General features: G+C 42.2%; 1 protein-coding gene across 2 annotated transcripts in view; it reads right to left on the reverse strand.

The window, feature by feature from the left end:
- Positions 1–21920, reverse strand: part of DOCK11 (dedicator of cytokinesis 11) — a 189857-nt gene that overhangs the window by 80471 nt on the left and 87466 nt on the right. For both annotated transcript variants that reach the window (XM_060002424.1, XM_060002425.1), the window contains exons 21-28: positions 14168–14289; positions 13370–13456; positions 11917–12006; positions 5807–5925; positions 3943–4012; positions 3736–3861; positions 2724–2795; positions 1680–1826 (exon numbers count right to left, since the gene is read on the reverse strand). In XM_060002424.1, coding sequence (XP_059858407.1) covers positions 1680–1826; positions 2724–2795; positions 3736–3861; positions 3943–4012; positions 5807–5925; positions 11917–12006; positions 13370–13456; positions 14168–14289 — 833 coding nt within the window. The remainder of the gene's footprint in view (positions 1–1679; positions 1827–2723; positions 2796–3735; positions 3862–3942; positions 4013–5806; positions 5926–11916; positions 12007–13369; positions 13457–14167; positions 14290–21920) is intronic.

Here is a 21920-nt window from a genome sequence, read left to right on the forward strand (position 1 = left end):
ATAGCTCCGAATCTAAATCCCTTAGCCTGACATTCAAGGCCTTTCATCATCTGGCATCAGATGGTCTTTCCAGCTCTACCTCCACACATCCTAAACTCTGCACAATGACTTTCTTGCTCTTCCCCGAACAATTCTTGAATGCATATATCTCATCTTTGCTCATGAATCCTCTACCTGAAACACCCTCAACCCTGTCTTGGGGAACTATTCTTCTAGTCTCTGTTCATACTACCTGGTCCTAATCCCTCCCTTTCTTGTTTTCCAATTGTATTTTGTTTGTATTTTCAGTACAGCAGTCATCACACTTGATCTTGTACATGTATTGGAATATAATTACAGAGAGAGCCTCTCACATCTTTGGATTCTCACATAGAAGACAAATGTTTGTTGACTTGAATGAGGTAAATACTGCTATTAAATCGACTATGTTCTATTCTGTTTACACAGCAAACTTTAAGTTTAAACTCCATGGAAGAAACGGAGGTTTTATATTTCAAACAGTCTCATCTTTACTTTAAAAAGATATGTGGATGTTTGGTTTTTAATACACAAAAGGGCTCATGTAATAGTGTTAAAACTTTGTTTTAGTTCTGGTAAACAGAGGTCTTACATCAGAAAATCATGCTCTGGAGATCTGAAACCTAGTTGTGAATTTTTAATAAGAAAACAAGGGTATGTGAGATACTAAAACTGCTTGGGTGGATTATTGACTATGAGGTTCTTAAGATAAGGTTGAGACATGATGAAAGGCTGTGAGAAGATGAGGAGTGGAGAGAAGTAAAAACTAAGTGCCTTACAAACCCATGCCCCTTCTCTGCAGCAAATCAAATACTATTTACCCACTTTCTAGAACAATCGCATTCCAGCACTGCCCCTTACATACGGAGAATAACAAAATACAACAATGAGAAACGTGCTATCTTTCATAAATATAGGAGTTTCTGACATCTCTCAAAATAGTCTCACTGACCAAAATCAACAATTTTCATTTACATGTATTAGCAACAAGTAGATGGTGATTATATTAGCAATGTGTAGACTGGGCCTTTAGTTCAAGAGTTACAAACTCAGAGGCCAACAGGGTCAGAGAAGCTACTTAAATGTATAAAGAGTGTTGGGGTGGGCTTCCCTGGTGGCGCAGTGGTTGAGAGTCCGTCTGCCGATGCAGGGGACACGGGTTCGTGCCCCGGTCTGGGAAGATCCCACATGCCGCGGAGCAGCTGGGCCCGTGAGCCATGGCCGCTGAGCCTGCGTGTCCGTAGCCTGTGCTCCGCAACGGGAAAGGCCACAACAGTGAGAGGCCCGCGTACCGCAAAAAAAAAAAAAAAAAAAAAAAGTGTCGGGGTATATTAAGGAGTGGTGGGGTTTGTGGCAACCGAGAAAGTACATGCCCCACCTAAAGGCATTCAAATTAATATTTCTGAGAAACACCATGTAAAACCAGCAAGACGTGCCTTCTGGTTAAGCCACCTATGTGGGACCTCTGATTTAATTAATTAACCATTGCGGGTGGGGGATCAAACATGGCTGTTTAACTGAATTGATGGATTAATTCAGTCAAAAGTTTCTCCAGCAGCCTAGCTGAGTCTCTAGAAAGTAGGTAATTTTGTTTCTTTGGCTTTAAAGACCATATTGGTGAAGAATAATTCCTTACCATGTGCTGGCTGCCTTTAACTCACCTTCAGGAAGCTAGCCAAACTATAATTGACGTTTCTGGACTCGTCAGGAATCTCTGCATAGCGAATAGTCACGTGAGGAATTATCGCAAGAAGCAATGAATGTAAGACATGATGATACGCCTCAGAAAATCTCTGGCCTCTGGGAAGCTTAAATTAAATAGGCATAGAAAAAAGAGTTGCAAAAGATCTAAATCAATTGCTGTTTTTATTTTCAGACACATTCTGTATAAAAATGTGTTTTTAACTGGAGTTTTTCTCCCAACTTAAAAATGACATGGCTAGTTCAGTGTATACTTTAGATCATTATAGGAACTATCTGGACATCTAATACCATAACTGACTGAAATCATGAACAAGAGTAGGTCATTCTGACCCAGCTTTGGAATCATGTTCCTGAGATACAGACACATCCGTTTGTTCATTCCATGTTTTTCCTGACACACAAAGTATACATGTATCCATGCATCTCAATTTTAGTAAACCTGCTCTGTGAAGTTTCTGATAAAAATGCTAAGTATGAGGTGAATATTTTTTACTTCACAAATCTTAGCTTTCAAGTCCTATAGCTAAGAAAATTTCTTTGTACTTTCGAAAGAGTTCAAAAATATGACTAAATGTATACAGCACATGCCAGGAGCACATGTATTATTACATAAAGTGTTTTTAACTTTGTACATGCCTTCGACCTTTCTAAGAGAATGGTTCTTTCTTATTTGGTACTTGTTCTTCTTCCAAATGAATGTTCTGACATAGATATTTTAAAACCACAAGACAAAGGGAAAGCTTCAAAGATAATGCATTTAACATGGCAAATATCTCGCAGGAAACTATGTGGAAGAGTCTCTGACGATCAGACTTTGAAAACATATGAACTGTCAGATTTTTGCAATACATCCATTGTTTTTTTGCTTGTTTTAAGCAAAATTGAAAAAGCTAAGGGCTAAGAGTCCTTAAAATATAAAAGAGGATTTGCATGTCACAGCTACCTGTGAATAAGATTAGCCTTCTTTGTCTATGTTAAATATTATTCTTGAGCCTACTTACCTTAATTTTATTCTCTTCCAACAAGTATGTGGCCATAGACTTTGCAATAATTTCAAAGAAAAACCATGAGTACTAAAATAAACAAATAAATACAAATCAATCTTTAATAGTTACCCAAATCCTTGAAGCTTAGCAGAGGTTGACGAATCACTATGGATTTTGTCTCTGAACTTTAGTAACATTTTAAAGTGATCGCAATTGTCCAAGTCCCACAGGATACCTTCAAATTGTGTTGGCAAAAAGGTAGTAGTGTACCTTAGGGCTGGCTGGTGATGTACAAAGGCTGTTTGGTGGGAATGTTTAACTCAGTGGGGAGGGGTGTTTTATCACTGACACTGCTTTGAGTTGCCTACATGTGGCGATAAGAGCAAACCAACTTTTAGTTTACTTTAGTATTGCTTTTAGATTCTCTATAGACAGTGAATTGTATTATGGCCTGCACCCAGTGGGGGACCCAACCCTGCCCTTGGTACAACACTGGGGCCAGCCCAAGTAGCAGAGGTGTTTGTGTAAGTGTAATTTGAAGGGTACAGAGAAGCCTCAAGCAGATACATCCTAAAATACCCAAAACTGAAATTCTACCATTATTAACAGGAATAGTAAAAACATGACAATAATAAGAGCCACCATTTGAGTGCCTACTACGTGCCAGAAACAACACGTTAAATGCTTTGCTTATATTTTAGAAGTGAGGAAGTGGAGGCTCCGGACTGCTAAGTAACAGGCTCCGGGTCACAGAACTATTATGCAGTGAATAGAGGATTCTAGCCCAGGTCTATCTCCTCCAAAATTCTTCCTATTACACATTCGACTGTGGGCAGGATGGGGTGGGAAGGGTGAAGGGAATGAAGGAGGTTCTGTGGAGAACTTGGGGGAAAAGGATGTGTAGGTAAAGTGGTGGGAAAAGGAAAGTCACACGAGGAAACGATGAAAGACCAGAAGTGAAATGGGAGGGTATCAAACAAGGATATCTCTGGCTGCTTTTCTTGCCTGCCGTGTCCTGTGCCCTTACCTTTAGCAGTTTGTTTATTGCTAAAAAGTCTGCAGACTGTTTCAATACCGCTATCATCGTAGTAGCCAGAGTTTCATGTATCAGCTGGGCCTGAGGAGTACTGGGTTTTTCAGGTCGGAAGCTATACTACAATCAAAGAAAACGAGCTGTGAGACAAAATTCTCTCAGAAGACAAGCTGCTCAGAAAGAAAGCTTTACTCCACAAACCTTTATGAAGGATCTTAAATAATTATCCAAGCCTTCTTCATGGCACTTTGATACGATATGTAAGAGAACCCTGAAACAACATTCACAAAAGTCAGCATGTCAGGCTACAATTAACCACTACAGTTTGATTGTTCGATAAAACCATCATACTTAACCCTAAAAATACCTCATACTGCCTGAATAATTAAAGGTGAGGTGACCGCATTAAATGTCATCTTAGTTTGGGTCTAACAGAGATTTCAGCATCTAACACGCTCAGGGTCTTGTAAAATATGTTTCCTGGTTCAAAAGACGGATATTCTATTTTGGCAACCCAGATATTTCATCTCCTTTCTAAACCACATTTGAAGTATGGTCATAACTACCATATAGTAAAAAAAAAAAAAAAAAAAAAAACCTTCAGTAAGGTAAATATTGAAATCCCCTCTAGTGAGAATAAAAGGAAAAGAATAGAAAAAAATGTTAAGCATGACAACAGATGGGGGAAAAGGGAAGGGAGAGACAGAGCAGGTATAATGATATGAACTAAAATTGGAAGTAAACCTAAGATTCATAGAAAGTTTTAAAATTATGAGACCAGCAGTGGTTCTCCAACTTTAGCGTGCCTCAGAAACACCTGGAGGGTACAGTGCTCACCCCTCTCCCAGAGTTTCTGATTTTTTAGGTCTGGGGTGAAGTTCAATGATTAGCATTTTTAATAAGCTCCTAGGTGATACTGACGCTGCTGGTCTGGGAACCACATTTTCAGAACAACTGGGCTAGAATAATGCTTTTTAAATTTGCAACCAGACTATGCCCAGCAGCAGAGAAGAGCAAACAGTATGGAGGCGTGTGGCGTTTCGGCCCTGAGGCTCCAGAGAGGCTCAACAGAAGTGGCAACAGCAGAAGCAGCAAAGCCAGAAAGAGCCAGCACTGAGCTCACAATTTTTTGGAAAACTCCTGTTTTAATTTCAAAATTCAGGTGCATTTTGCATCCTACTCTACAATATATCCTTGTTTGTTTTCATATAAAAAGAACACTCCATTATTCTTTCGAGTACAATTTGATGGCCTAGGGCCACTCTGTCCAATGTGAGAGCCACTAGTCACAAGTGGCGATTAAATGAATTAAAATTAACTACGATTAACACTTGAGTTCCTGGGCTTCCCTGGTGGCGCAGTGGTTGAGAGTCCGCCTGCCGATGCAGGGGACGCGGGTTCGTGCCCCGGTCCGGGAGGATCCCACATGCCGCGGAGCGGCTGGGCCCGTGAGCCATGGCCGCTGAGCCTGCGCGTCCGGAGCCTGTGCCCCGCACGGGAGAGGCCACAGCGGTGAGAGGCCCGCGTATCGCAAAAAAAAAAAAAAAAAAAAAAACTTCAGTTCCTCAGTTACACTAGCCACATTTCAAGTGCTCAACAGCTAAATGTGGCTAATGGCCACCATATTGGAAAGCACAGGTATAGAACATTTCCACGACTGGAGAAAGTTCTATTGGACAAGACTGGTCAAGGGCAACGGTTCTCAAACTCCCTTGCATTAGGGAATCATCAGGGAAACTTAAAAACAAGAATACTGATGCTGAGTTCCACCTTCAGAGATTCTGGTTTAATTGGTATGAAGTATCGTCCGGGAACAGACATTTTTAAAAGCTTCTAACATGCAGCAGCTTTAGAACCTCTGGTTGAGGAAGTTTATCCTATGGTTTCTGGTATCATCTGTCCCTGGGGATATAAGTCCCCTGGTCTGAGAAGTATGAAACTAGAGAAAACTGATATTAGATTTCTGACTTTGGGGTTCTCATTTGGAAGATAAATTTATATTTCACATGAAGAAATGCAAAAGGAAACAAAAGTTGCTTCTTGGTATTACGACACTGAAACTCACATGGTGCAGTTGATAGGCACGTCATCTTCATGGGTCATATTTGTGAGGACTCGGAAGAGTTGCATAAGAATTACAGGCAGAAACTGTATCATGACTTGGATCTCCATGGCATGCAAACACTAAAATAAGTCATTATTAGTTATGAAAATAAACCAAAATATGATATAACTTGCAAAGGTGAAACAACAAAAAATTAAGTAATGAAAACTACATTCACTAGAATATAAGCTCACTTTAAACACGAGCTTCAGGGGATAGGGGACTTTGTCAGTTACTTTAGCCACATCTCTAGTTTGGCACTCAGATTCTGTTAGTTCATTTAATATTAAATGCTCTATTGAAGATAAGTATAACTGGGATCAACAGGTTTTGGAATAAAGACGACAGACTCTTGGTAAACCAACACTCAATCAGGGCGAGGAGCAGGCATGTTTGGAGGTAATGGAGACGGGCCTACCAGCCCCCAAGTTCGTGTGTTTTACAGGGGCAAGTGGGCCATTACTTTGTGGCGAGAAGTTACGTGGGATTCAATAAAGTGTGTTTCTATATATAATTGGCTTTACACTAGCACCATCCACAAGCTGAGGCAGTTCTGCCTTCTAACATCTCACAATACATTTCTTCAAAGTGCTAACACTCATCTCTACTGATTAGTATCTTGACATCAAAAAGAAGAAATATGTCCGTGTATACATAGAAATGATACAAGCAGCTAAATATGTAAAATGTCTTCCTTCTTACTTCCCTTCTCTCTGCATTCATTTATTCACTCATTCATTCACTCAATCATTTAGTCAACTGGCCAACCAAAAAAACCTCACTGAGCACCTTCTACACCAATTCAATATTTAGTGCCCTGGGAAATATAGACACAGGTAAAACAAGTCTCTGTACTAAGGAACTCAGCATTTACCTTTCATAGCTTCCCTTACTCTTGCTCTATGTTGCCATCCTTACTCTCAGCATCCCTTTTCAGGCTTTTCTCATCTATATTTGAATCATCTCAACAGTGACCTCTGAGACTTCCGGGCAGCCTCTCTTCAATCGGATGCATAAGGCAAGAAACTGAGCTCAGGGAACCCATGGTCTATCCTTCAGGTTTTCCCTTCCTTTTGCCCTCTCTCTTCTATCCTTACAGCCATCGCCCTTTTTCAGAACTCTAACCTATAACCAAAATAGTCTAATAATTTTCTAGTAGGTCTATGTACACTTTCTCCTCACTCCCAATATGTCTCTCATTTCCAAAACTTAATCCTCCTCAAATAGGGGTTACATCAGGCCACCTTGTGCCACCAACAAGAATCTTTTGATGCTTCTCCATGACCTAGGGCAGTGGTTCTCAACCAGAGACCATGTGCCACAACCCAACCCCAATGTCCGGAGACGTTTTTGAGCTGTCACAATTGGTGGGGGTGCTACTGACATCTAGTGGATAGGCCAGAGATGCTTCTAAACACCCTCCAGTGAACAGGACAGCCCTTTACAACAAAGACTTATCCTGCCCCAAATGTCAATAGTGCCAAGTTTGAGAAACTCTGACCCAGGTATTAAGTCTAAGTTACTTAAGACCCAGCTTACACTCTTAACCTTAACACTCATCATTCTTCACGAGGCCACACTGGTGTCTCGACTGCTCCTTGAATATATCAATGCACTGCTACCTTTGTTCACACTTTGTAGCCAAATCCTCACCACCCTTCCCAGTCAAGTTCAAACCCCCAGTTCAGTGAAGCCATTCATTCACTCATTCAACAAAGGCATACTGAATGAACTTTCAATTGCCAAGCACATCAAAAAAACATGGTTCCTACCATCAAGAAGTTCACAGACTGTGTGGGGAAAACACATGGAACTAAATCACTGCGATACAAACACTAAACAGTAAAACAGTGGTATATACAAGGCGTACAGAGGAAGAAGCAGCCGAGTCGGCCAGTGAGGAGGGAATGTCATATGAGGCTTCAGAAAGGAGGAAGGTTCAAGGATCGTTAAGTAGGATCACATCAAGTAGAAAAGAGAGACGGACCTTCCATGCAGAAGTCATCTCCCTGCACCAGTACTGTTCCTCTGGAATTTATTCTCCACACAGCAGCCAGAGGGTTCTTTTGGAAAGGCAAATTCCACAATGTCATTTCCCTCTGTTACAAACAAAACCAACCACCACGAACAAAAGGTTGTGAAGGGCTCCCCGTCCTACATGTACCCTGCCTATCACTCCCCACTCATCTGAGGCCATCCTCCTGCTTTGCTGCTCAATGTGCTCTAGCTACGTTGTCTTTGCTTTTCTTCTTTCCACACATCCCACTGCAAAGTGTTTACACCTGCTGCAATATTCTGTCATCCTTTTACACAGCTTTATCACCTATGGCTGTCTTCCTCCCATCAGCTTCTTTTCAGCTTGAAATGGTGTCATCTCCTAGACAGGCCTTCCCTGACAAGTCCATCGTGACTGCACTCCTGGTCATGCTAGAGCCCATTAACCTGTTCTATTTTCTTCACAGCACTCATCCCTATGTAATGTGACTGACTTATTTATAATCTCTCTACCCCAACTAGAGGAGGTATGTTGTCTAACTCTTTCCCATTATAGTCCCAGCATCTAGTACAATATGTGACCCATAGTAGGTGCTCAATAAATATTTGAGGGATGACTGAATAAATGAATAAAATAAGGAACCAAAGGGATAAAGATGGGAACCCTCTAGTCTCAGTGGTTCCTCGGTTTTGTGAACTCTTAGCATTTATACCCTGTATCACGCATTTGACATTTAACTACATATTGCTTTGGACTATCACTTGTACTACTGACTTATATTGTCATTTGACTTAAGTGGATCCTGTCTCTCTGACTGGTTGTAAGATCCCTATAGACAATGAGCCTAAGTTATTCTTCTCTGCAAGCCCCACAGCATCTAGGAAAATACTGAACACATAATAAGGGCTCAACATGTAGATGGTTAAATGAAGTGATGAAACACTGTCATTTACAAGGACAACAGGTAGCAAGGTTTGATAGAAAGAAAACAGGACTAGGAGTCAAGAGACACATCAAGAGACAGGCTTGGCTCAGCTCTGCTAGTAACCAGAATGACCACAGGCAAATCACTCTCCTCGGGCCTCAGTTTCCTCATCTGTAAAACAAAATCGCTAAAGATCCCTTTCAGCGCTAACATTCCATACAGGAGCTCTTTCTATAATCACATGGCATTTCATTCACTGCCACTAGAGGGCAAGCATAGGTCACATAAATATTAGAAATTCCACACCCTTAAAAACGCAAATATGAGTACTTTGTTTTTCCTCCATTCTAAGAATACCAGTATAGGAAAACAGTGTTCTGTTCAATTCTGTTAAAACTTTTACAAAGCTTCCCCACTGGAAGAAAAAGCCAATGATCTCAACAGACAATGCACTCATACGTAGAGCGGGAGTTCGAGACATTCCCCAAGAAAAGGATTTGAAGTTAGATGACTACTATACTTCTTAATGATAATTAAGAATCGTAGCCACCATGTATCGGCTACCTCCCTGACTCTACCCTTCCAACAATATATTTTCGGTATGGTAGGCAGAATGATACTTTAAAACCAAAGTCACATCATATTAGGAGGCCTGACCTGACCAGCAACCCAGCCACCTTTCCAACGTGAGGGCCTATCATTCTGTGTGCCAGACACACTGGACCTCCGGCTGTTCCTTGAGCACACCAAGCAAGCTCCTCAGGGCCTCTGCCCTTGCTATTCCCAGCTCTCCCCCAGAATTCCACATAGCTGGCACCCTCCTTTCCTTTAGGTCTCTGTCAAACATCACTTTACTGGAGAGCTCTTCTCTGACACTTTATCTAAAAGAGGGACTCCTTATCACTCCTACTCTCCTGCACTATGTTTTGGTTTTCTTTATAGCACTTATTACCACCTGACATGACATACACAGTCGGCCCTCCGTATCCACACGTTCCGCATCTGTGGATACGGAGAGCTGACTGCAAGGGACTTGAGCATCTTTGGACTTTGGTATCTATGGAGGGTCCTGGAACCAATCCCCCGAGGATACAGAGGGACCACTGTGTGTGTGTGTGTGTGTGTGTGTGTGTGCGCGCGCGCGTATGCATTTATGTGTTTATTGTCCATCTGTCTCCACAACAAAGTAAGCTCCTTGAAAACAGGGATATTGTTTGTTTTTTTCATTTATCCTCCCAATGTTTAGAATGAAGCCTGGCCCGTAGGATGCACTCAAGAAAAAAGTGTGGAATGAATGAATACTATAGAGCAGATGCCTTATCTCACTGCGGCCTGTAACCACCCTACAAGTGGGTAGTTCTGTTTTGTTTTTTAACATCTTTATTGGAGCATAATTGCTTTACAATGGTGTGTTAAGTTTCTGCTGTATAACAAAGGGAATCAGCTCTACATATACATCTATCCCCATATCTCCTCCCTCTTGCGTCTCCCTCCCACCCTCCCTATCCCACCCCTCTAGGTGGTCACAAAGCACCGAGCTGATCTACCTTTGCTATGCGGCTGCTTCCCACTAGCTAGCTATTTTACATTTGGTAGTGTATATATGTCCATGCCACTCTCTCACTTCGTCCCAGCTTACCCTTCCCCCTCCCCGTGTCCTCAGGTCCATTCTCTAGTAGGTCTGCGTCTTTATTCCCGTCTTGCCCCTAGGTTCTTCATGACCATTTTTTCTTTTTCTTTTTTTTAGATTCCATAAATATGTCTTAGCATACGGTATTTGTTTTTCTCTTTCTGACTTATTTCACTCTGTATGACAGTCTCTAGGTCCATCCACCTCACTACAAATAACACAATTTCGTTTCTTTTATGGCTGAGTAATATTCCACTGTATATATGTGCCACATCTTCTTTATCCATTCATCTGTCGATGGACACTTAGGTTGCTTCCATGTCCTGGCTATTGTAAATAGAGCTGCAATGAACATTGTGGTCCATGACTCTTTTTGAATTATGGTTTTCTCAGGGCATATGCCCAGTAGTGGGACTGCTGGGTTGTATGGTAGTTCTATTTTTAGTTGTTTGAGGAACCTCCATACTGTTCTCCATAGTGGCTGTATCAATTCACATTCCCACCAACAGTGCAAGAGGGTTCCCTTTTCTCCACATCCTCTCCAGCATTTATTGTTTGTAGAGTTTTTGATGATGGCCATTCTGACTGGTGTGAGGTGATACCTCATTGTAGTTTTGATTTGCATTTCTCTCATGACTACAAGTAGGTTTTTATCTTTATGTGAGAGAAGTAGAAACAAAGGCTTGGAGAAGTTAAGTAAGTTGGTCAAGGTCAATCACAGAGCTAATAAGTGACAGACCTGGGACACAAATTCAGTTTGTGATTCCAGAACCCATATGTGTATTACCTCATGTCATAGTACCTCTCTGAAAGAAATGAACCTTTTCATTTCCTGAGAATATCATTCACTATTAACATATGCCTAAAGGGAAATCCTGTAGAGGCTTCATTTAAAATAAAAATGCCTCAGACTGGCCATGGCTGATCTACTGAAAAGAAAAGTCACTGTTAGCTGGGTTCCATGACGTGTGCCCTGTCCCACCCCATTAGGGAATAAATGGAGTCTTGGATTCTCAATACATTTGATAAAATATGGCGTTACTTATGACTCCCTCCTATGCAACATGCAGAAACTAGGTTCTCTTTTTTTAGCTGACCCTTCTGATAATCTTTCACCGATGAACACAGGAATCATTTCACATTTCATTCCAAGCAAAAGTGACTCCATTTCTCCTGGCCCTTTCCCCCAAGCTTTCTCCACCTTTACCTGGCCATCGGCAAGATGAGAAAAGGCCCGGAAAAATCAATTTATGGAACTGAAATAAACATTTTCATGAGATTTTCAAAAATACGTCAACGAATTCTGGCTAAAACATTTTCTTCCTAATGTAGCAATTCTGCGGTCTGCTTCTAAACAGCCCCTTGATGGAAAAGCACATAATAGAAAGTGTTCTCTTGAGGATACACGGCCAAAGGTATTTTTAAAGGGTTCGTTTGATTTTTTTTCCCCCCCGTCAAAAAATGTGGCAACCGAACGACATGAAAAACAAACCTTTCACAGAAAGCTACTGTTCGTTTACCTTTAAATATTTAATGAGCTCCCCTGGAACTTCTTTTGAGCCTGACTGAATCAGCTGGCAATGATGGAAGAATTTGTGCACATGTAGATCCTGAAAAAGAGATGGACACAGCCATGTGAAATTTGATTCATTTCTTTTTCTTTTTTAACATCTTTATTGGAGTATAATTGCTCTACAATGGTGTGTTAGTTTCTGCTTTATAACAAAGTGAATCAGCTGTACGTATACGTATATCCCCATATCTCCTCCCTCTTGCGTCTCCCTCCCTCCCACCTGCAAAGCACAGGCTCCGCCCCCGCACCACACCCCACCACCCCGGAACATTGGAAACCTGTTTCCCTGGGTCTTCTAATGGCCAGACTCAGCACCTGCAGCTACCAACATGCATGTTCCTAAATGAGTCCCACAGTCCTCTCGGCCGTCACACAAAGCCGCAAAACCAGGCACATTCAGCATGTACCTAAGCACACCGGGTAGGTCACCATTTATGCCCAAGTAGTCACACATTTGTTTAATCTCTTTTTTGGCTAGTGTGGCCTCCGAAGTTGGGCTGCTTCTATATTTTAATGAAACGAGCAGGAAGAGAGGTCTGAATTGACAGGTGAAGAAAACGTAGCAGCAGAGAGTCACCAGAACAAGTCCCAGGCATTCAGTGCCCAATGTACCCTGGCCCTGCACCGGTCAGCGTCCAGCTGTCCTGTATGGAATCTACAGATATTGAATTTGTGGACGGCATGGACTGTATCAGGAACCAGAATCATGAAATTCGGATTTTGACCTGCTTCCTCTAATTATTACCTGTGTGACCTCGGGTAAATCATCTAACCCGAGAGAGCCTCGGTTTCTTTTCCTCTAAAACGATGAAGTGGGCAGGGGGAATTGAGAGGGACCTTGTAGGCCACACCAAAGAGCGTGGACTTCACCTTCTCCATCCGTGATTTTTCAAACTGTGCTTGAGGCATCTCACAGATACTTGATCCAAATTTCATGGATGCCGAGGCTAAGAGCAAACTGTAGTAGCCAGCCATGATCCACTGACTGCAAATTTCTGTGTTCAACTCTAGTCTAACCATGAGAGAAATGTCAGACAAATCCCAACACAGGGGCATCCTACAAAATACCAGTAGTCCTGAAAACTGACAAGGTGACCAAAAACAATGAAAGTCTCGGAACTTGTCACCGCCAAGAAGAGCCTAAGGAGATATGACAACTAAATGTAACACGCTATGCTGGATAGAATCCTGAAACAGAAAAGGGGCATTAATAGGTAAAAGGATTTGGTAATTTGAGAAGAATTTTTAACTTTGAGCTATTATTAAGAATGATGTTACTACTAATGAGAAAGTCTTTCAGGCCACAACTTCTCTAAGGCTGTAGAATCGAATATAGTCTATTTTAATCCAGAAATATAGTCAAGTATTAAAACTGACAAAATTCAGGTGATGCAACTTACTTGAGTATAAATGGTAGACTCCAAGTGACTTTTAATCTTCAACAAAGGCTTTGCACCATCTACCCACTTAATATCCACATTAGACTGCTGTGAAGAGAAAATACACACGTGAGTTTCTGTACCATAGCAATGGATAGATGAGCAACATATAACGCCTTTATGCATTTCAACATTTTCTTTCAGAAACAAATGTGATCGTTTTGCACATAGGGAATTATTGGAGAAAATAACATGCCTTTAGAATAAATGTATCCTAAACCATTTTGAATTTCCGATCCTTTGCAGGCTGATACTTTTCCAAATGACAATAAAAATTACTAAATAAATGAATTCTTTTCATGACGCACAAAATCGAAGTCCCATTTTAAAAATCGTTATCAGAATCAACAGACGTGAGGTTACTTTGTCAACCTATTATACAAGCTTCTCAACACTCATTTTCTATACTTATCTTCGTCGTGGACCAGCACCGGCCCTCAAACCACACTCTGAGTAGCCATCAACCAGACCAAACTATCGACTATGCCAACGATATTCTACTTTTTAAACATTTCATCATTTCATCATCATTTCATCATCATTTCATCATATTCTACTTTTTAAACCAAACTATCGACTATGCCAACGATATTCTACTTTTTAAACATTTCATCATATACATATAACTGAATCACTCTGCTGGACAGCAGAAATTAACACGATGCTGTAAATCAACTGTACTTCAATACAGTTTTTTAAAAAGAGGGGGGACAAAACACTTCATCATGATTACTTCAACAAATACAGATATTTTCCTACCCTTCTTGATTCGGCATCATTCAGATTCAGGTAACCTGGGGGAAGATTAGCGGAAACTGGCAGCTGCTGCTCAAACGTGATGATTCTACCATCCTTCAGCAAAGGTACCCAGGCAAAGCCAACTGCCAAGACAATAAACAACCATGAGAAACGAAATCGCAAATGCACTTAGCTACACCAATGTCTGCTCACTGGGGAGCAGGGCAGGTCTGTATGTGGGAGTCCAGGTGTTGGGCATCCGAGTACTGGGGAAGGAACAATGAGTTTGCATCGCTTCCTAATCCTAGCCTGACCACTAACAGGTTATTCATGCTACCTCCTTGACTATAATGATGGAAACAACAACACACAGCTCTTCTATCAGAGTGATTGAGAGACCAAAGTGAGCTAATATACCAAAACACTTGAAAACTTTTAAAGTGCATCAATTTCATCATCTTGGCACAGTGGGGGAGTATTTTTGGTAGACTTATGTTTTAAACGATTCAGATGTCTCTCGTCCATCCTTACAGAGTCTCATATCTGAGACAACAATCACCATTGTTGCTTCCAGCAACCCTAGGGCAGCAAGGGACTGCAGAAAATTAAGGTCACAAGTCAACGTTACGTTCCATACTTATACAAGGCAGTATCTATCTGGGCAGTTTTCCTGATTACAGAAGGAAGAGCGGTAGTAGGAGAATGCAGCCAGGGCACAGTGCTTACAACTGCAATCCACTGAGAGATTTTCCTCCCAGTCTCTACATTTCTTAACAGTTCTACCCCAAAGAGCCTCTTGGCTTCCTATTAGAAAACTCATCATGTTCTAGCTAAAAAAGCCAGAGCCATCTGTGTTGCTCAAGTCAAGCGATGTCAGTATTTCCATTATAGAGATTACTCTGGGCTTCAAGTGTTTATATAACTCAGCTATAAAAAAGCTTGCTCTGGACTGAGCTCTGGCATATGAGAGAGGGTGTTGGCTGGAGAGTACTTTTGAAAGCCATTGCTTTCTGATGTTTTGAAATACTTTGCGTGAGTGCGTGTGTGTGTGTGTGTGTGTGTGCACGCGTGCGTGTGTTTACACTGTGAGCACAGAAGTCAACACAAATCTGGTTAGAATGTTTTCATTTGCGTGTTTAATTTGGCAAATGCTTTAATTCTTAAAGAGATTAATATGTTGCTTTCTCTAAGCAGACTGAAAGGCTCTCTCAGATGCTGAAACATGCCTGAAGGGCATCTGACTAGTACAACTTCAGAAATGCTCTACCCAGAGATCTTCTTTTAGAAAAAGCAGAGGAAAGTAACATGAGCAGAAAAACCATGCAAAAGGACTCTGTCAAAGTAGTTAAACTGAAAATTAGACACATGACAAAAGGTTTCCAGTCCAGAAAGTAGGAAAAGGAAAATATAGTTCTTCTTCTTAGGCAACATTTTTTTTTTCCTTATAGAAATTCTTACTGAGATATAATAAAGATGCCATACAATTCATCTACTGAATATTTAAAGTATATAATTCAATGGTTCTTAGTATATTCACAGAGCTGTGCATCTATTGCCACTATCTAATTCCAGAACTTTTTCATCACCCCAAAAAGGAACTCCATATCCCCTTAGAAGTCACACCCTACTTTCCCTTCTTCCAGTCCCGGCCAACCACTGATCTCCTTTCTGTCTCTGTGGAATTGCTTAGGCAACATTTTGCACTGTGAATCAATCAGGGCGTGGCCAAGGGTGTCTTGCAGTCAAAACTCATCTAGCACACTTGGAAGCTATCAAGGTACAATGTCAAGCGCAAGCCATCTGGCTCAAAGATGTGAAGCCACTTAAAGGATGGACAGTTAAAAGTGATGAGTGGTGGGGAGGGAGGGATAAATTAGGAGTTTGGGATTAACAGATACACACTACTCTACATAAAATAAACAACTAGGACCTACTGTATAGCACAGGGAACTAACTATATTCAATATCTTGTAATAACCTATAATGGAAAAGAATCTGAAAAAGAATATATATATATATAGGTGTATATACTGAATCACTTTGCTGTACACCTGAAACATTGTAAATCAACTATACTTCAAATAATTTTTTAATATACTTTTTAAAGAAGTGATGAGTGGCACATAGAACCACCATCTCACACTCCACTAAGCATCCTGCCCAATCTGTCTAGGATTTGGATAAGGAAATAGTCATTTGTTGCTCAGGAGGTGCACTGTTATAGGTTCTTATCATTCTGCCAGATTTCTTCTCAAACTGCAAGGTCCCTACCCTGAATGAACTGCAATTTCTATGGGGATCTAGAAGAGGACCACCCTATCCACAAAGGGAACTTCCTAATATTCAGTCCTGCTGTGGGCCGGGCATCACTCAGATGTCTCACTAGCACCTCAAACTCAACATCAGTCAAAACCTACCATCCCTACCCACAATTCTGCTACCTGGCAATACCTTCTTTCCAGTTTCGAAACTTTAGTGCTAACTTTGAATTACCTCTCTAGTAGCCAATCACTTGCCAGGTTCAGTATATTCCTCTGCAATTCTCTTTTCCTCCACCCCATCCCCCCACGTTACAGCCATAGTGCGGCTCCCTTTCTCTCCTGGACTTCAGAAATAGCCCCCTAACTGGTGTTTCCTCCTTCCTTCCTTCTTCCTGCTCCAACTCACCTCACCCATTATATTGCTGCCTGATTAGATTTCCTGCAAAACAGCTCTTACTGGTGTTTACAACCCTCCAGTATTTCCTTATTGGTAACAGAATAAAATCAAACCCACAACTTGGCATTCAGGGCTTTCCACCATCTGATGCTTCCTTTCCAACCTGGCGTCCTATGATTCCCTCCCCAGTACCCTGTGCTTTGATCCTGTTGAATTACTTGTGGTTCCCTGTCCAGACCCCTCAATACTCTGCCTCTGTACCAGCTGTTCCTTCATCCTGGAATCCTCTACCTTCCTACCATCACCGCATTATCAAACTCTACCCTGCCCTTTAAGGCCTCACCCAAACACCATGTCCTCCTGGAACCCTTACCTAATTCCCAGCCACTTGGCTCTCCACCAGCTGAAGTAATAACTCGCTCTTCTCTGACATCACATACCGCCATTTTCTAGGTAACTACTACTTTCTGTCTTGTGTTATAAATGTCTACATAGGTCTCATTTCCCCTACTAGATCATGTGCTCACTGAAGATGAGATCTATGCTTGGTTCTCCACTGTATTCTCCATAGTACCTCCTATAATATCTTGTACATAATACATACGCAGACATATTTGCTGAGTGAATGAACAAACGAACAAATTTAAGATCGGTCCAGGGACTTCCCTGGTGGTGCAATGGTTAAGAATCCGCCTGCCAGTGCAGGGGACATGGGTTCGCTCCCTGGTCCGGGAAGATCCCACATGCCGCGGAGCAACTAAGCCCGTGTGCCACAGCTACTGAGCCTGGGCTCTAGAGCCCGTGCTACGCAACAAGAGAAGCCACCGCAGTGAGAAGCCCGTGCACCGCAACAGAGTAGCCCCCACTCGCCACAACTAGACGAAGCCTGCAGGCAACGAAGACCCAATGCAGCCAAAAATAAATGATAGGAGCTTCAAGATGGCGGAAGAGTAAGACGTGGAGATCACCTTCCTCCCCACAAATACATAATACATCTACATGTGCAACAACGCCTACAGAAAACCTACTGAACGCTGGCAGAAGACCTCAAACCTCCCAAAAGGCAAGAAACTCGCCATGTACCTGGGTAGGGCAAAAGAAAAAACAAAGACAAAAGAATAGGGACGGGACCTGCAACAGGGGGAGGGAGCTGTGAAGGAGGAAAGGTTTCCACACACTAGGAAGCTCCTTCGGTGGCGGAGACTGCAGGTGGTGGAGGTGGGGAGCTTGGGAGCCGCGGAGGAGAGCGCAGCAACAGGGGTGCGGAGGGAAAAGCGGAGAGATTCCCGCACAGAGGTCGGTGGAGACCTGCACTCACCAGCCCGAGAGGCTTGTCTGCTCACGTGCCCGCGTGGGCGGGGGCTGGGAGCTGAGGCTCGGGCTTCCGGCGGAGCGCCGGGAGAGGACTGGGGTTGGCGGAGTGAACACAGCCTGAGGGGCAGTAGTGCGCCACGGGTGGCCGGGAGGGAGTCCGGGAAAAGGTCTGGAGCTGCCGAAGAGGCAAGAGACTTTTTCTTGCCTCTTTGTTTCCTGCTGCGTGAGGAGAGGAGATTCAGAGCGCCGCTTAAAGTAGCTCCAGAGACAGGGGCGAGCCGCAGCTCTCAGCGCGGACCCCAGAGCCGGGCATGAGATGCTAAGGCTGCGACTGCAGCCACCACGAAGCCCGTGTGCGAGCACAGGTCACTCTCCCCACCTCCCCTCCCGGGAGCTTCTGCAGCCCGCCACTGCCAGGGTCCCGGGATCCAGGGACAACTTCCCCGGCAGAACGCACGGCGCGCCTGAGGCTGGTGCAACGTCACGCCGGCCTCTGCCGCCGCAGGCTCCCCCCTCCACCCCCACCCCTCGCACTCTGTGCCCCTCCCTCCCCCCCGGCCTCAGTGAACCAGAGCCCCCGAATCAGCGGCTCCTTTAACCCCGTCCTGTCTGGGCGGGAACAGACGCCTCAGGCGACCTACACGCAGAGGCGGGGCCAAATCCAAAGCTGAACCCCCGGCAGCTGTGCGAACAAAGAAGACAAAGGGAAATCTCTCCCAGGAGTCTCAGGAGCAGCGGATTAAAGCTCCACAATCACTTGATGCACCCTGCATCTGTGGAATACCTGAATAGACAACGAATCATCCCAAATTGAGGAGGCGGGCTTTGGGAGCAATGATATATATATTTTTTCTCTTTTCGTGACTGTGTATGTGTATGATTCCGTGTGTGATTTTGTCTGTATAGCTTTGCTCTTACCATTTGTCCTAGGGTTCTGTCTCTTTTTTTTGTTTTTTTTAGTATAGTTTTTATCGCTTGCTATCATTGGTGGATTTGTTTTTTGGCTTGGTAACTCTCTTCTTTCTTTTTTTTATTACTTTTTAAAATTTTTTTAATAATTATTTTTTATTTAAAAACTTTTATTTTATCTTCTGCTTGCTTTCTTTCTTTTTTTTCTGCCTTTTACTCTGAGCTGTGTGGATGACAGGCTCTTGGTGCTCCAGCCAGGTGTCAGGTCTGTGCCTCTGAGGTGGGAGAGCCAAGTTCAGGACATTGGTCCACAAGAGACCTCCCAGCTCCACATAATATCAAACGGCGAAAACTAACACACCATTGTAAAGCAATTATACCCCAATAAAGATGTTAAAAAAAAATCAAACAGCGAAAATCTCCCAGAGATCTCCATCTCAACACCAGCACCCAGCTCCACTCAATGACCAGCAAGCTACAGTGCTGGACACCCTATGCCAAACAACTAGCAAGGCAGGAACACAACCCCATCCATTAGCACAGAGGCTGCCTAAAATTATAATAAGGCCACAGACACCCCAAAACACACCACCAGACGTGGACCTGCCCACGAAAAGACAAGATCCAGCCTCATCCACCAGAACACAGGCACTAGTCCCCTCCACCAGGAAGCCCACACAACCCACTGAACCAACCTTAGCCACTGGGGACAGACACCAAAAACAACGGGAACTATGAACCTGCAGCCTGCAAAAAGGAGACCCCAAACACAGTAAGTTAAGCAAAATGAGAAGACAGAGAAGCACACAGCAGATGAAGGAGCAAGGTAAAAACCCACCAGACCTAACAAATGAAGAGGAAATAGGCAGTCTACCTGAAAAAGAATTCAGAATAATGATAGTAAAGATGACCCAAAATCTTGGAGACAGAAGGGACAAAATACAAGAAACGTTTAACAAGGACCTAGAAGAAGTAAAGAGCAAACAAACAGTGATGAACAACACAATAAATGAAATTAAAAATTCTCTGGAAGGGATCAATAACAGAATAACTGAGGCAGAAGAATGGAGAAGTGACCTGGAAGATAAAATAGTGGAAATAATTACTGCAGAGCAGAATAAAGAAAAAAAATGAAAAGAATTGAGGACAGTCTCAGAAACCATTGGGACAACATTAAACGCACCAACATTCGAATTATAGGGGTCCCAGAAGAAGAACAGAAAATGAAAGGGACGGAGAAAATATTTGAAGAGATTACAGTTGAAAACTTCCCTAATATGGGAAAGCAAATAGTTACTCAAGTCCAGGAAGCACAGAGAGTCCCATACAGGATAAATCCAAGGAGAAACACACCAAGACACATATTAATCAAACTATCAAAAATTAAATACAGAGAAAAATATTAAAAGCAGCAAGGGAAAAACAACAAATAACACACAAGGGAATCCCCATAAGGTTAACAGCTGATCTTTCAACAGAAACTCTACAAGCCAGAAGGGAGTGGCAGGACATATTTAAAGTGATGAAGGAGAAAAACCTACAACCAAGATTACTCTACCCAGCAAGGATCTCATTCAGATTTGACAGAGAAATTAAAACCTTTACAGACAAACAAAAGCTAAGAGAATTCAGCACCACCAACCAGCTCTACAACAAATGAGAAGGAACTTCTCTAGGCAGGAAACACAAGAGAAGGAAAAGACCTACAATAACAAACCCAAAACAATTAAGAAAATGGTGATAGGAACATACATATCGATAATTACCTTAAATGTAAATGGACTAAATGCTCCCACCAAAAGACACAGACTGGCTGAATGGATACAAAAACAAGACCCATATATATGCTGTCTACAAGAGACCCACTTCAGACCTAGGGACACATACAGACTGAAAGTGAGGGGATGGAAAAAGATATTCCATGCAAATGGAAATCAAAAGAAAGCTGGAGATTCTCATATCACACAAAGTAGACTTTAAAACAAAGAATATTAAAAAGGCAAAGAAGGACACTACATAATGATCAAGGGATCGATCCAAAAAGAAGATATAACAATTGTAGATATTTATGCACTCAACATAGGAGCACCTCGATACACGAGGCAAATACTAACAGCCATAAAAGGGGAAATCGACAGTAACACAACCATAGTAGGGGACTTTAACACCCCACTTTCACCAATGGACAGATCATCCAAAATGAAAATAAATAAGGAAACACAAGCTTTAAATGATACATTAAACAAGATGGACTTAACTGGTATTTATAGGACATTCCATCCAAAAACAACAGAATATACATTCTTCTCAAGTGCTCACGGAACATTCTCCAGGATAGATCATATCTTGGGTCACAAATCAAGCCTTGGTAAATTTAAGAAAACTGAAATCGTATCAAGCATCTTTTCCGACCACAACGCTATGAGACTAGATATCAGGAAAAAATCTGTAAAAAATACAAACACATGGAGGCTAAACCATACACTACTTAATTACCAAGAGATCACTGAAGAAATCAAAGAGGAAATCAAAAAATACCTAGAAACAAATGACAATGAAAACACGACAACCCAAAACCTATGGGATGCAGCAAAAGCAGTTCTAAGAGGGAAGTTTAGAGCAATAGAATCCTACATCAAGAAACAAGAAACATCTCATATAAACAACCTAACCTTACACCTAAAGCAATTAGAGAAAGAAGAACAAAAGAATCCCAAAGTTAGCAGAGGGAAAGAAATCATAAAGATCAGATCAGAAATAAATGAAAAAGAAATGAAGGAAACGATAGCAAAGATCAATAAAAATAAAAGCTGGTTCTTTGAGAAGATAAACAAAATTGATAAACCACCAGCCAGACTCATCAGGAAAAAAAGGGAGAAGACTCAAATCAATA

This window comes from Delphinus delphis, chromosome X, assembly GCF_949987515.2.
Source record: "Delphinus delphis chromosome X, mDelDel1.2, whole genome shotgun sequence".
NCBI lineage: Eukaryota > Metazoa > Chordata > Mammalia > Artiodactyla > Delphinidae > Delphinus > Delphinus delphis.